This window comes from Malaya genurostris, chromosome 1, assembly GCF_030247185.1.
Source record: "Malaya genurostris strain Urasoe2022 chromosome 1, Malgen_1.1, whole genome shotgun sequence".
Taxonomy (NCBI): Eukaryota; Metazoa; Arthropoda; class Insecta; order Diptera; family Culicidae; genus Malaya; species Malaya genurostris.
The window spans coordinates 120,529,507-120,543,757 of NC_080570.1; the positions used below are offsets into that span (position 1 = coordinate 120,529,507).

General features: G+C 37.9%; 1 protein-coding gene across 3 annotated transcripts; it reads right to left on the bottom strand.

Moving 5' to 3' along the window:
* Window positions 1–839: 839 nt before the first annotated feature.
* Window positions 840–14,003, bottom strand: LOC131425638 (cytosolic endo-beta-N-acetylglucosaminidase). 3 transcript variants are annotated; one of them, XM_058587688.1, is made up of 4 exons: window positions 13,880–14,003; window positions 10,401–10,909; window positions 9,270–10,339; window positions 840–1,245 (listed from the first exon to the last, which is right to left on the bottom strand). In XM_058587688.1, the coding sequence occupies exons 1-4, from the start codon at window positions 13,905–13,907 to the stop codon at window positions 1,065–1,067; spliced, it is 1,788 nt and encodes a 595-aa protein (XP_058443671.1). In that variant the 5' UTR covers window positions 13,908–14,003; the 3' UTR covers window positions 840–1,064. The 3 variants fall into 3 exon arrangements, with proteins under 3 accessions (XP_058443671.1, XP_058443672.1, XP_058443670.1); XM_058587689.1 differs by having other exon boundaries at window positions 10,401–10,906; window positions 13,880–14,000; XM_058587687.1 differs by lacking the exon at window positions 13,880–14,003 and having other exon boundaries at window positions 10,401–11,060.
* Between the last annotated feature and the right edge of the window lie 248 nt (window positions 14,004–14,251).

Sequence of the window (14,251 nt, forward strand, 5' to 3'; positions counted from 1 at the left end):
CTCTCGCACACTCAGCCAGAGTTACCTTTCATCGAGGAGAGTAGCATCACTCGTGTGCGACGCTTCATAACAATGATGAGTGACCGAGCTTCGATCGTTTTCGTCTCTCTCTCTCTCTGATGGATGGTAAGCGCTGAGTTGATTAACTCTGAGTGCCGCTGCGGTTTATTATGAGCTATTGAAGCGATGCGCATTTAAACACACTTTCGCATGCATGCTGGCAGGTACCGATATAAGTACCTGACGCTTATGGGTTCAGGTGCCGGTACAGCATCACAACGGAACGAACACTCATGTACCAATTTGAGCGTCACGTTTGGAATAAGTTGTTTTGCGATTGGCGTTTCTCCCGGCAACTTTTCGATGCGGCCACGATTATTTTCCGTAGAAAAAGCGTCATGCATGATTGGAATAGCAAAACTAGAAGGGGTTTTGTTTAATTTCGACGTTTAAAAATTGTTGAAAAGAATTTATGAACACCACGCCAACTTGGATGGTTGACAGTCCCACCGAAAAAACAACTTTCCCTTCTCAGATATGAGCCATGTTCGCTCGGGTTTCGGGTTTCGGGTCACGGGTGCTCAAATCAAGAGGATCTGCTTTTTTGTTTCGTCTACTGGCTCCGTGATAACAGCTATGTTGTTGTTTTTTTTTTTGTTTTTGGTCGGTGACATAATAACATAGTTTGATGAGCACGAGGGTACCATTTTTTAATGGCAGCCGGTTTTTTTTTGTTGCATCACTAATAGCGGTTATGTTATGCAGTCTAATATTTAACACATTCAGTGATCTCGATTCTGTTGAAAGTCGAGGGAAGTCATCGAAATGAATTTGTGAACTTTAAATCATAATACAAGTTTAATTAATCGGCACAAATAAAATGATCACCGAAGAAATATGATCGCATTTCATAGCGTAAGAAATATACAGACACTAACCTGCTTCCAGTTGACCTTCCGGAATAGTCCGGGCGTCCTCCGGTGCGATTTGCACTATATACTGCTGCACCCTCCCGGCCGCCTTTCACATCATTAACGAAGAACTGCAATAAAGCCATGCTATGTTTACACGCCGAACTCGATGACCGTTCGGTTCTTTATGCGATCACGGCTAGCCGGAAAGCCGACCTGTACCAAAAGTGCTCCAAGCAGAACGTAGTCCGTCGGGTTATCTTTCCGCATCTCAATGCCAATGTCCACGATCGACATCGGCTGACGGATGACCTCAAACGAGAGGTAGTAGTACCTGCGGGTGTGAAGAGAAGTAGAACGGTTAGCGCGGGTTTGGAATGCAAGATTGATCGATTCAGGTCACTTTTTCGACATGTTTGTTAAAAGCACGTACTGGAAACCGATAAGAATAACATTATCTCAGTAATAACAGTGATAAAAAATCCTCGTTAAAAAATTAAACTCTCCAACAGCCTCGAATATCAATTGATTTATTTACAAAAATGATCGTTCACGAGTTCCTATCTCATGTTTTCATGAAGACCCTTGGTCCATAGAACGGTGTTAGTAGCAGAATGAGAGGAAGTAAATTGGTTTGTGTCCATTTGAGATTGCGAAATCAATTAAAAGAGTGTTTGAAACAAGTCATGATTCTTAGTGTCAGTAGGATCGATAGTACTAGCCATGCAATGATTCTGTACACTAAGAATCGGCTGCGAAGTCTGTTGAAACAGAAGGGCCAAATTTCACAAAAGGAATGTAATGCCAGGACTTTGCATTGCTTGAAACAAGTCAAAAGGTTTAGTATGTCATCGTATAGCAGGAGTGTCTACAATACCGTTCAAACCATGTTTGAAATTGTTTCTAATCTACCTAAACTTTTTGCGAACTTGTTTATTAGTTTCCATATTAGTACCATCCGTAATATTTCTTTCATTATTCATAGAAGCTACGTGCGAGTTCGAACACGTATTTTTATTTCATCCTTTAAATAATTCAACATCCAACACGTGTCTTATGGAAAAGAGTTCGAGTATTAATAATTTTTTTTATTCTTATAATTACTTCTTAAAATAAGATCCTCTATAGCAATGATATTCAGATTGGATGCAAACTGTAACAGATGGAAAGAACCGAAAACAATAGTTTTATGTATGAAACTAAATATGCGTAGATTGCTTGCCGATCCGCAAGAGATCGAAAGTCTCTCTTTAATGTTTGGATCCATTTGATACAAACATTTCATTGCGGCGGGGCTGGGCGGTGAACGATGACTCCGGAACACGATATTCTCTGTGTACTTTAGTTCCGGTATTAGATCTTATGAAAAGATTATTTCAACCCTTGGACATGTTCTGTATGCTTCAAAACCGATTTTTGAACTGCATACTCAATTGCTCAAATCAAACGCCTTATCAAACTGAATTAAAGAAGTACTCGAAAATGAAGTTCCAGAATATAGTTCCAGTGTTAGATCCCAAAATTCAGTTCCACAATCCAGGTTCAGAATTTACTTCTTTAATTCAGTTCCAGAATCCAGATTCAGAATTCAATTCCTGCAACCTGAAACAGAACACAGTGAGTCCCAACAATCAGTTCCATTACTCAAGCCCAGAATTCTGTTCCAGATTTCCAGGTTCTAGTTTCAGAGTTCTTATTTAAAATTTAGATCCAGAATTTGGTCCCAAAATCCAGGTCATTAATTCAGTCACTGAATCCAGAACAAATATTTAGTTCCAGAATCCAGCTCCGAAGAATTCGGTTCCGAAATTCATAATCCAACTCCGAAATCCCGTTCTAGAATAAAGATTCAAATTTCAGCTCCACAATCCAGCTCCATAAGTAAGTTCCAAAACTCATTTTCAGAACTCAGGTCTAGAACTCAATTCCAGGTTTCGAATTCAGTTCCAGAGTCCTGACCCAAAATCTAGTTCTAAAATTCAGTCCACAAATTTAGCTCTAGAATTCAACCCTAACTTTCTGAACAAAAATTCAGTTCCGGAATCCAGCTCCAGAATTATGTTATAGAATCTACCTCCAGAATAAATTTCTTGAATCCAGGTCCAGAACTCAGTTTCAGAATCTTGGTCTATACCAAGGTTAGAAGATAACTCAAAAATAAACAACTGAACAAAAATTAGAAATTAAATATAAAACTAGTACGAAATCGTGGATTCAAGATGAAAACATAATAGACAGGAGATAAAGATTAGAAAAAAAAATTTAAAAGTGGAACAACCATTCAAAAAATGCGGAAAATGGAAGAAGAGATTACTATAGAAATTTGGATGGGATACGTTATGGTTCCAAAATGAAATGAATATTTATATTAAAATTTGATAAAGAAGACAATAGAAAAATTGTATTTGTCATTATTCCTTATTCCTTATTCCTTGTTCCTTATTCCTTATTCCTTATTCCTTATTCCTTATTCCTTATTCCTTATTCCTTATTCCTTATTCCTTATTCCTTATTCCTTATTCCTTATTCCTTATTCCTTATTCCTTATTCCTTATTCCTTATTCCTTATTCCTTATTCCTTATTCCTTATTCCTTATTCCTTATTCCTTATTCCTTATTCCTTATTCCTTATTCCTTATTCCTTATTCCTTATTTCTTATTCCTTATTCCTTATTCCTTATTCCTTATTCCTTATTCCTTATTCCTTATTCCTTATTCCTTATTCCTTATTCCTTATTCCTTATTCCTTATTCCTTATTCCTTATTCCTTATTCCTTATTCCTTATTCCTTATTCCTTATTCCTTATTCCTTATTCCTTATTCCTTATTCCTTATTCCTTATTCCTTATTCCTTATTCCTTATTCCTTATTCCTTATTCCTTATTCCTTATTCCTTATTCCTTATTCCTTATTCCTTATTCCTTATTCCTAGTTCCGGTATTAGATCTTATGAAAAGATTATTTCAACCCTTGGACATGTTCTTATTCCTTATTCCTTATTCCTTATTCCTTATTCCTTATTCCTTATTCCTTATTCCTTATTCCTTATTCCTTATTCCTTATTCCTTATTCCTTATTCCTTATTCCTTATACCTTATTCCTTATTCCTTATTCCTTATTCCTTATTCCTTATTCCTTATTCCTTATTCCTTATTCCTTATTCCTTATTCCTTATTCCTTATTCCTTATTCCTTATTCCTTATTCCTTATTCCTTATTCCTTATTCCTTATTCCTTATTCCTTATTCCTTATTCCTTATTCCTTATTCCTTATTCCTTATTCCTTATTCCTTATTCCTTATTCCTTATTCCTTATTCCTTATTCCTTATTCCTTATTCCTTATTCCTTATTCCTTATTCCTTATTCCTTATTCCTTATTCCTTATTCCTTATTCCTTATTCCTTATTCCTTATTCCTTATTCCTTATTCCTTATTCCTTATTCCTTATTCCTTATTTCTTATTCCTTATTCCTTATTCCTTATTCCTTATTCCTTATTACTTATTCCTTATTCCTTATTCCTTATTCCTTATTCCTTATTCCTTATTCCTTATTCCTTATTCCTTATTCCTTATTCCTTATTCCTTATTCCTTATTCCTTATTCCTTATTCCTTATTCCTTATTCCTTATTCCTTATTCCTTATTCCTTATTCCTTATTCCTTATTCCTTATTCCTTATTCCTTATTCCTTATTCCTTATTCCTTATTCCTTATTCCTTATTCCTTATTCCTTATTCCTTATTCCTTATTCCTTATTCCTTATTCCTTATTCCTTATTCCTTATTCCTTATTCCTTATTCCTTATTCCTTATTCCTTATTCCTTATTCCTTATTCCTTATTCCTTATTCCTTATTCCTTATTCCTTATTCCTTATTCCTTATTCCTTATTCCTTATTCCTTATTCCTTATTCCTTATTCCTTATTCCTTATTCCTTATTCCTTATTCCTTATTCCTTATTCCTTATTCCTTATTCCTTATTCCTTATTCCTTATTCCTTATTCCTTATTCCTTATTCCTTATTCCTTATTCCTTATTCCTTATTCCTTATTCCTTATTCCTTATTCCTTATTCCTTATTCCTTATTCCTTATTCCTTATTCCTTATTCCTTATTCCTTATTCCTTATTCCTTATTCCTTATTCCTTATTCCTTATTCCTTATTCCTTATTCCTTATTCCTTATTCCTTATTCCTTATTCCTTATTCCTTATTCCTTATTCCTTATTCCTTATTCCTTATTCCTTATTCCTTATTCCTTATTCCTTATTCCTTATTCCTTATTCCTTATTCCTTATTCCTTATTCCTTATTCCTTATTCCTTATTCCTTATTCCTTATTCCTTATTCCTTATTCCTTATTCCTTATTCCTTATTCCTTATTCCTTATTCCTTATTCCTTATTCCTTATTCCTTATTCCTTATTCCTTATTCCTTATTCCTTATTCCTTATTCCTTATTCCTTATTCCTTATTCCTTATTCCTTATTCCTTATTCCTTATTCCTTATTCCTTATTCCTTATTCCTTATTCCTTATTCCTTATTCCTTATTCCTTATTCCTTATTCCTTACCAGAATTTCAATTCTCATTCTTTCATCGATGTATTGAAAATATGTGACGCTTGGCTATAAAAAGTGACTAAAATATGGCAGATCGAAGTAATTACATCCCAGAACTTCTTTGGAAACCAATACTACTAGTAATTCGAGCACCAACAGTCAAAACTTATTGTGAAACCTTTTTCTGTCGTTTTCAATTCTCACAGCTTTGGTTGAATATCGACATGGGATTTTCACTGAAAACTGCAAATGAATGAAAGGGCAAATGAAAGAAAAAACACGATTTTGAAACTACTGTCCCGCTTATGTCATTGACTGGATTTCGTTCTCATAGTTTGCAAGCGAAGCTGAGAGTGACAGTAATTTCTTGTCATTTTCGTCTATTCTTCAGTCAATGAAAATGACTTTTTTAGCTCTGCATGCTGTGCGGATGGCTGTCAGCTTTCGTTTGTTTACTTGTTTGGTCGGTTGAAATTCTGTGTTTTCAAAATGTCGCGTATTGAAAAGGAAGTGAAAATTCATGTTCTGGACACATGGCTTCGTGAGAAGGGTATTACTATGCCAGTGTTAAAACCATCATTAATAAGTTCGGGGAACACTATTCTATGGATGAGCTACCAGGAAGAGGCAGAAAAACCCGGTTCTTCCAACCAGACCAGAAAGTGGTATCTCTAATCATGAAGAACGAATCAATGTCAATACGTGATTTGGACAAAAAGCAGGAACGAGTTTCGAAATGCGCTGGATCATTCCGAAATCACCCGAAGACCTACAAGAAGCAGAAAATCTCGAAACAAAGTGTAGAACAGAAGACGCGAGCAGCAACAAGGGCTCGGAAATTTTATTCGCGTCTTTTGCAGTGTCCGGATGCATGCGTTTTGATGGACGATGAGTCTTATGTAAAGGAAGACTCAGAAACTCTTCCTGGTCCACAATACTTTACTGCCGTCGTTGGGGAGGATGTGAGCGATACGGACAGGTCGATTCAAGTGGAGAAATTCAGTCGAAAGGTAGTGGTATGGCAAGCAATATGTTCTTGTGGTTTAAAGTCAACCATTTTTTAAACTACTGGAACTATAAATGCAGAAATCTATCGATCCGAGTGTCTCCTGAAGAGATTGCTGCCTTTATATAAGGAGCATAGTTCACCTCCACTGTATTGGCTGGATTTAGCGTCGGCTCACTATGCCAAAACCACTCTCAATTGGCATGCGAAAAAGGTATAAATTTCGTTGAAAAAAATATCACTTCACGAAATTGCCCTCAGCTTTGACCCATCGATCGTTACTGGGCAATTGTGAAGAAGGTCTTCAAGAAGACTGGTAAGGCAGCTGGGAACATCCAGAAGTTCAAAAAAATTGGACTCAAGCGTCCAAAAAATGCGATGCAACAATTGTCCGGAGCTTGATGAAGAGCGTTCGATCAAAAGTTCGAAAATTCGTGAAGGAATAACTTAAATTTCATCCGGTTTTAATTATGCTCAAATTTAACCTCCTACGATAAAAGATCAATTTTTAGTTTGAATAAAATATCGATTTTTATCATAATTTGAAAGGAAATATTGTGGATAGCTTATTTTCGATACACTCCTTAAAATACAGATTACAGAATCCAACACCAGAATTCAGTTCTAGAATTTAGCTCTTCAAACCAGCCCCAGAATCCAGCTTCAGAATTCAGTTGTCAAATCTAGATCCAGAATTTAGTTCTAAAATTCATTCCGGAATATTGGTACGGAAATAATCATAAAATGCAGTCCCAAAATCCAGGTCTAGAACTCAGTCAATGAATCCAGATCAAAAATTCAGCTCCAGAATCCTGTTCAAGAAGGTGCAGAATTTAGTTCCAGAATCCAGGTATAGAATTCTATTTTTAAAAATAGAGCTTACAGAATCCAGCACCAGAATTCAGGTTTAGAAAGCAGCTCCAGAACTATGCTGTAGAATCCAGGACTAGAATTCTGATTCAGAATTCCAATTTTGAGTTTAGTTCCAGAAACGCAAGTTCTGAATTCAGTCCCGAAATTTAGTTCCAAAATCCAGGTCCAGAATTCAGTTCAAAAATCCTGATTTAGAGTTCAGTTCTAGAATTCTGGTCCAAAATTTAGTTCTAACATTCAGTCCCAAAATCCAGGTCCAGAATTTAATACTAAAACTTCATAATTCAGATCCGCAATTCAGTTCCAGACAACTTACAACTCTAGAAGCCAACCCCAGAGTCCAACTTCAGAATTCAGTTGCAGAATCCAGGTCCATAATTCAGTTCCAGAATCAGCTCCAGAATCCAGAAACAGAATCGAGTTCGAGAATCCAATTCCAGCATTCAGTTCCAGAATCCAGCTCCAGATCCATGATTTAATTCCAAAAGGTTAGGTGAAGAATTCAGTCCTAGATTCATCTGCAGAATCCATCCGTGGAGTATATCATATTAATTTAGTTCCAGAATTCAGATTCTCAATTCAGTTTCAGAACACAGCTCTTGGAATCTGAAAGCGCGCTACAGAATCCAGCTTCCGAATTCAGTTGCAGAATCCAGGGCCAGAATTCAGTCCCAGAATCAGCTCCTGAATCCAGGAACAGAATTTAGTTCGAGAATCCAAGTTCAGCATTGAGTTCCAGATTCAAAATTAAATTCCAAAATCTAGCTCCAAGTGCAGAATTCATCCATTGATCTATTGTTTCATAGCCTGGATCCACAATTAAGACCATAGTACAGATCTAGAATTGAATGCAGCTTTTTAAGCCAGTTTCAGAGTTCAGTTGCAGAATTCAAGTCTAGATTTCAGTTCCAGAATCAGCTCCAGAATCCAGGAACAGAATCGAGTTCGAGAATCCAGTTCCAGCATTCAGTTTCAAAATCCAATTTCAGCATTCAGTTTCAGAATCCAGCTCCAGATCCATGATTTAATTATAAATTTCTAGGTTAGGTACAGAATTCATTCCTAGATTCATCTGCAGAATCCATCCATATGATATGAATCATATCATATGAATTTAGTCCCAGAATTCAGATTCACGATTCAGTTCCAGAACACAGCTCTTGAAATCAGCTCTAAAAGCGAGCTACAGAATCAAGCTTCCAAATTCAGTTGCAGAATCCAGGTCCAGAATTTAATTTCAGAATCAGCTCCTAAATCCAAGAACAGAATTAAGTTCGAGAATTCAAGTTTAGTATTGAGATCCGGATCCAGAATTAAATTCCAAAATCGAGGTCCAGTTCCAGAATTCAGTTTCAGATTCTGGTGCAGAATCCATCGATTGATCAAGACCAAAACGTATCATATTAATTTAGTTCCAAAGCTTAGATCCACAATTCAAATCCACTCTCTCAGCTCTAGAATTGAATGCAGCTCTTTAAGCCAGTTTCAGAATTCAGTTGTAGAATTCAGTTCCAGATCCAGAGTTAAATTCAGTTTCAGATTATCTGGAGATGGATTATCAGATCATGGATCTGGACCTGAACCAAAACTACCATATTACTAGTCCTGGTCCAAATCTAGGCTTTGAACTTGGACCAATCATATTACTGATCCAGATCCTGGAAATTCCAGGCCCAGTAGTTTCTGGATTTATCATTTTACTAATCCAAGTTCAGGAGCTGGTTCCGGACCTGAACTGTCATGTTACGAGTTCAGATTCAATAATATGTTAAGATCTTTCTTGCGAAAATATGATCTGATTACAATCCGTTATACTTATTTAAGGATCTTCTTATAAATCTCTTCGAGAAAAAATGCACCCGGGTCGGTGGAACAGAGTATTTTGAATTCGAGCTTATTTACTTATTTAGGTAAACGACTCACCTTATCTCCCATCCGTTGATACTGGCCATCACCGGTAGCTTCACGTTGGCCTTCAGCTCCAGTAGCATCCGACAGTCTTCGCTATCCAGCGGAACAGCCTTCATTTCGTTGCTCCGCCCGCTTATATGACAATCTTCGGCACCACAAACGACCTTCAACGAATCGTGATACCGAATGTTGTAGGCTTTCAGTAATAAATTCACATCCGCACTGAGTTCACTGCTGCGCTGGAATGCATATGCCACTATCAAATCGGATGCACATGGAAAATCGCACGCAAACAGCCGACTGTTCGGAAAGATTTCTTCCACTTTGACGCAAGATCCTCCATCCAGGGCGTTATCGAAACTGTGCGTCCAGTAGACCGGACCGACCTGATCCTGTTCGTACTCTTTCGGTGGTGTGTAAGGAATGCTCGGTTGAAAACCCTGTCGGGACAGGTTGAACCACGATTGCGTCTGCTGTTTACCCAACCGGTTCCGTATCTTCCCGGAACCAAGACAGAACGAAGTGTAGAACGGTAGCTCACGAGGACCACGCACGAAAAAGTACCTCCACAGCATGTTCCAGAAGCGATCGTTCAGCTTCAGAAACCGAACGTTGCTGCTATCCTGATCGAGCTGATCTCGTCGCATCGATTCTTCCAGCGACTCGAATGTCCAGCCGGGAGCAAAAATCGCCACGGAAAATTTGAATGCCATAATCGTAGCCAACGTCGAATGAGTGTCCAGCTTCGCTTTCTGTCCCCGCCCAAACACATCAATTCCGACGTAAACGTCCAGTTTTCTCTCCGGATAATAGTTCCGTATGAAGTTCTCCGATCGTTCCAGGTGCTGCTTCGACCAGGTGTAGTTCAAGAAGATGCCATCACATGCCGCGAAAAAACCCTGATTCTGACTGTTGAGTTCGTTTTGCCAACTGAGCAAACCCTTTTCCGTGATCGCATCGTACCAAATAATCTTACTACCGGGAATCTGCTCGTGTGACTTCTTAGTAAGATAAGCAACGAAGTCTTTCAACAGCGGAACTTCGCTTTCGTCCAACGTGCACTCGATGTTCAGTAGCCAACCCTGCGAGTTAAAAACAAAACCGTCAATCAGCGGAAACTATTCAGTATTGGTAAGAACTTACATGAAACTGACATGTCCTTGATACGATCACCAACGCATCCGCAACCGTCTGCAGCATTTCTTTCGACTGCAAAATCTTTTTCAGCAACGTCACGTTCCCTCCCTCGATGATGAAGGTTCCGATCACCTTGACTCCATTTTTGTGGGCACAATTCAACCACTGCAGCGTCGGAATGGTCACGAAATTATGACTGAAATAGCAAAAGATATCCACCGCTGCCCAATTGTAGAACCGATAGTCAACCCATTCTTCTCCCGTCGTTCCGTTGATGTACCGATCGGTTAGGTAGTTACCCTTGAAATCATGGCACAACAGGACCTGCGGTCTTCGGAAATCATCAACGAAGTCAATGATTCCCGCGTTGAAATCAATCTCCTGGTAACGCTCGCCGAGATATCGCGACCTGGATCGTGGCGTAATCGGCAGCACTAGATTTCGCCAACTGACGGGATTCTTCTCGAACTTCAGTAGATCCTCAATACTGTTTATTGGCTGACATACGTACCCTTCTTTGAGGCGCAATCGATTGTCGTTGAACGAATGCCGGGACATCGTTGAGGACACACCCAAATCCAACCAGGATCCAAATAGAATTGAAAGAAAAAATAAAATTACAAATCTTAGCGATGCTGCCTTCGACCGAGGGACTAGGTCAACTAACTAAGAATTGCTGCAGTTTGATTCTCATGTCGCCTCGATTGCATTTCCTACATATCGAAGGGACCGGCCCAAAACGGAGCCATTCTGTGTTGAGAGTGAAAAACTAAACCCAACGTTTCGTCGCAACTGGACGGCACCCTGAAGGGCTGATTACAAAAGTGCACAGAATGAGTCTGGCATCGAAGAAAAAAACTGTTACTACGGCAGCATGGGATGTGAGAGATGTGGGAGGCACATGTGACATACATTCTCTACTCCCGCACTTTCGAGTAGATTGAATAGAATTTCTTATCAATGCTGTTGTTGTTTCCTCTGCTTTGGCGTCATCGACAGGGAACTGCAATTGGCAGAGTGCAATCATTGAATTACTGAATGCAGAGTAACAGATTTTTTTTCGTTTATTTGCTGACACCAAATAAATTCCATTGACATGAACCATTTCGAAAAAAAGAATGGTGAAAAATGAGCACCATCTAGTTTTCAAAAACACATACAACATGCCTTATCAGGAACACTTAATCGTGGTTTCTCGGGTCCCGAAGTTCTGCAACGGAATTTAAGGGCTGAGGCCAGTATCGTAAAGTGGTAGGTTTTTTTGCTATTTTCCCGTTTCAAATTAAATTTTCTTGGAAACGGTGCAGAATGTAGAAAACCCCACCTGATAAAGTATCCGAAATTTAGTTGAGAATATTCTGAGAAATTTTCAGAATGATTCATTGAGTTTAGCGGTCGTGCTGTATTTTTTTCTGACTGAAGAACTGCAGAAAAATGGAACGCTCGGAAAAGCACACCTCTACTTGTTCGTCGAATATCTCGGCTTTGAAGGCTTGTATCATAAATCTACCTTGACAAAGTCTAGATAATTTAGTTTGGATTCGATTAGTACATAAAAACATATATGTTATCGCGATAAAAATAAAGTCTTGTATTTTTCTGTGAAACAAAGTCAGTTTCAATGCATCCGCCATTTTTTTCGCTTTGGTTTCCTAATAGCATTCTGAAAAAGGAGAGAGAAATAAAATTGGCTCGACAAGGCTGCCAAACACACAGACATTCAATCTTTGTGAAAGTTGAATATTTTTTCATAGTTCATTGGAATCCATGAAATGTCCAACCCATACGATAGATTAATGTGATAAAACTTCTCATCAAAATAATAAAATGTATGCTGGCAACCCGGTGCAGTTTGCTCATATACGAGAGAGTACAAGAGAAATACGACGCGCAAAGGGAATTGAGCGAGCCACGTGGTCGATTTAAAACTCAACACGCGACCCTCTGTCCTCAGACCTTAACAAGAGATCCCGTTTAAGCAACCCTCTCAGCAGGCCGTTCTATTTTGTTGGTCTTTGAGTGCTTGTTGAACGACATATTGCACGAAATATTCGTTCAATTTGCTGGAACGGTTTGTTGTTGTAGTCCAACGGGGCTCCAACTCCTCATGTTAAAAATGGCTCATAAATGGTCCTCTGTCTGCCGGGTTGAACGAAAAAAAGGCATTCGGTTGAACGGTCTGTTTCGAAATCGTCAAACGAAGGTCCCGTGTTGGCCTCCCGTTGAGCGATTGATTGGACTTTCATTGGACCAATGTTCCAACGTATTTGACCAACAAATGACCACCGTTGAACTTTTTTTTCTAAGAGGGAATCGTTAAACTATAAAAGAGCGAATGAATATGACTGAACGAATAACTGAAGTGACTGGAGAGTTCATCCGCTCTGGCTCTCGAGCTCTTGAGCTCAGTTTCATCCGATTAACTGACTTCTTCAGTTACTCGTTCAGTCTGTCAGTTATCTTTTCATCTGAATAATGAAAAATTGAAGAAACTGACATGAAGACAAAACGCAACACTGACTCGTCACCACACACGCTCAGTTCAGATAATCGTTCAGTTCTTTATTCCGTCCAAAGGTTCATTCGAACTGTCCGGAAAACTGAACGTGTATTGGTCGCTTTAGTCGTAGAAAAGTGAGTGAATTAAGTGCTTAGGGCATGTTCAGGAGTGTTCTAGTTCTAGATGCATAATTTAGGACAGTTTTAAAATTTACATCTAGAATTTATAACAAAATAAACTGGCAGCAGTTTTATCAAATATAGAAAAAATAGAACGGCGGCGTATACCAGTTTTAAATTTGACAGTAGAACTGTTCGAATAAATAAAACTAAAACGGCTTGCTGGGGATACATTTGTTCCAGTTTCAGTCAAAAGGCGAATCACTATTTTGCCTATTCAAAAGAAAGAAAAATAACATTGTGTATGAAAATTAACGAAGAAAAATTTCTTCATTTTGAGAGCAAGTAACTCAAATTTTGAGTTGAACTTACTCAAATTTTGAACAAAATATTTTTTTCTTATTTTGAGTAAAAATTACTCAAGTTTTGACAATTTTGTCCCTTGACGCAAAAATGAGTAGATAGGTGGTAACTCAAGTTTAGAGTATGTTCGCAGGTTTTTTTTATAGTAAAGCCCTTTCTTTTAACATAAACGTGATCCACATGTAGCATTTACCATCGAAATTCAATCTTGTTACGTTTCATTCATATGGCTTATTGTGTCGATTAAAATTAAGAAAAATTGCATAATTCATTCAATTTAACTTAATACATTGTCAACATATTCACAACAAGAATTAACCAAAACATAACGCTCTTGAAACACATAAATTCTTACATTCACTGAACGTGTTGATGCATGGTGGTTACATTTTGCCACATGAAATGTAATTCACATCTACTCAACGTACCACATAGTCTGATATGGACCAATATGTCTGAACCAACAAAGTAAAAGAAAGAGAATCACGTATATCACGATTTACCTTCATCGGGAAAACTTTCATTACTCATAGTAAATAAAAAGCAAAACAAATTATTATACTATTTATAAAATCACTCGGACGTACGACCAAAACAAAAACACTGCCCTTATCAAAGCAGGTGAATGTGAACGACACAACAGCTGATCACGGGAGCGTTGCCAAAGCAATCGTTACACACTGACACCGAGGAAAATAATCTTCCATTCTTTGAAGTTAATCATTTCACCGGAATATTTTTGGAATAAAATTATCAAAATTCGTATAATTTTCATACTTCATTTATTCAACCACGATTTTTTATAAGTGAATGAAAATGAAATGTTTTCTCTTTCGTCTGGTGCTTAAATTAGTACTCGAACGGCCATCGTTCAT

Bases quoted from the DNA above. Each gene is read 5' to 3' on its own strand.
- LOC131425638 (XM_058587687.1), bottom strand. From the start codon at position 10,952: ATGTCCCGGCATTCGTTCAACGACAATCGATTGCGCCTCAAAGAAGGG. The intron at 10,340-10,400 runs GTAAGTTCTTAC...TTTAACTCGCAG, and splicing joins CAAGGACATGTCAGTTTCAT to GGTTGGCTACTGAACATCGA. The intron at 1,246-9,269 runs GTGAGTCGTTTA...TCACACCCGCAG, and splicing joins ATCAACGGATGGGAGATAAG to GTACTACTACCTCTCGTTTG.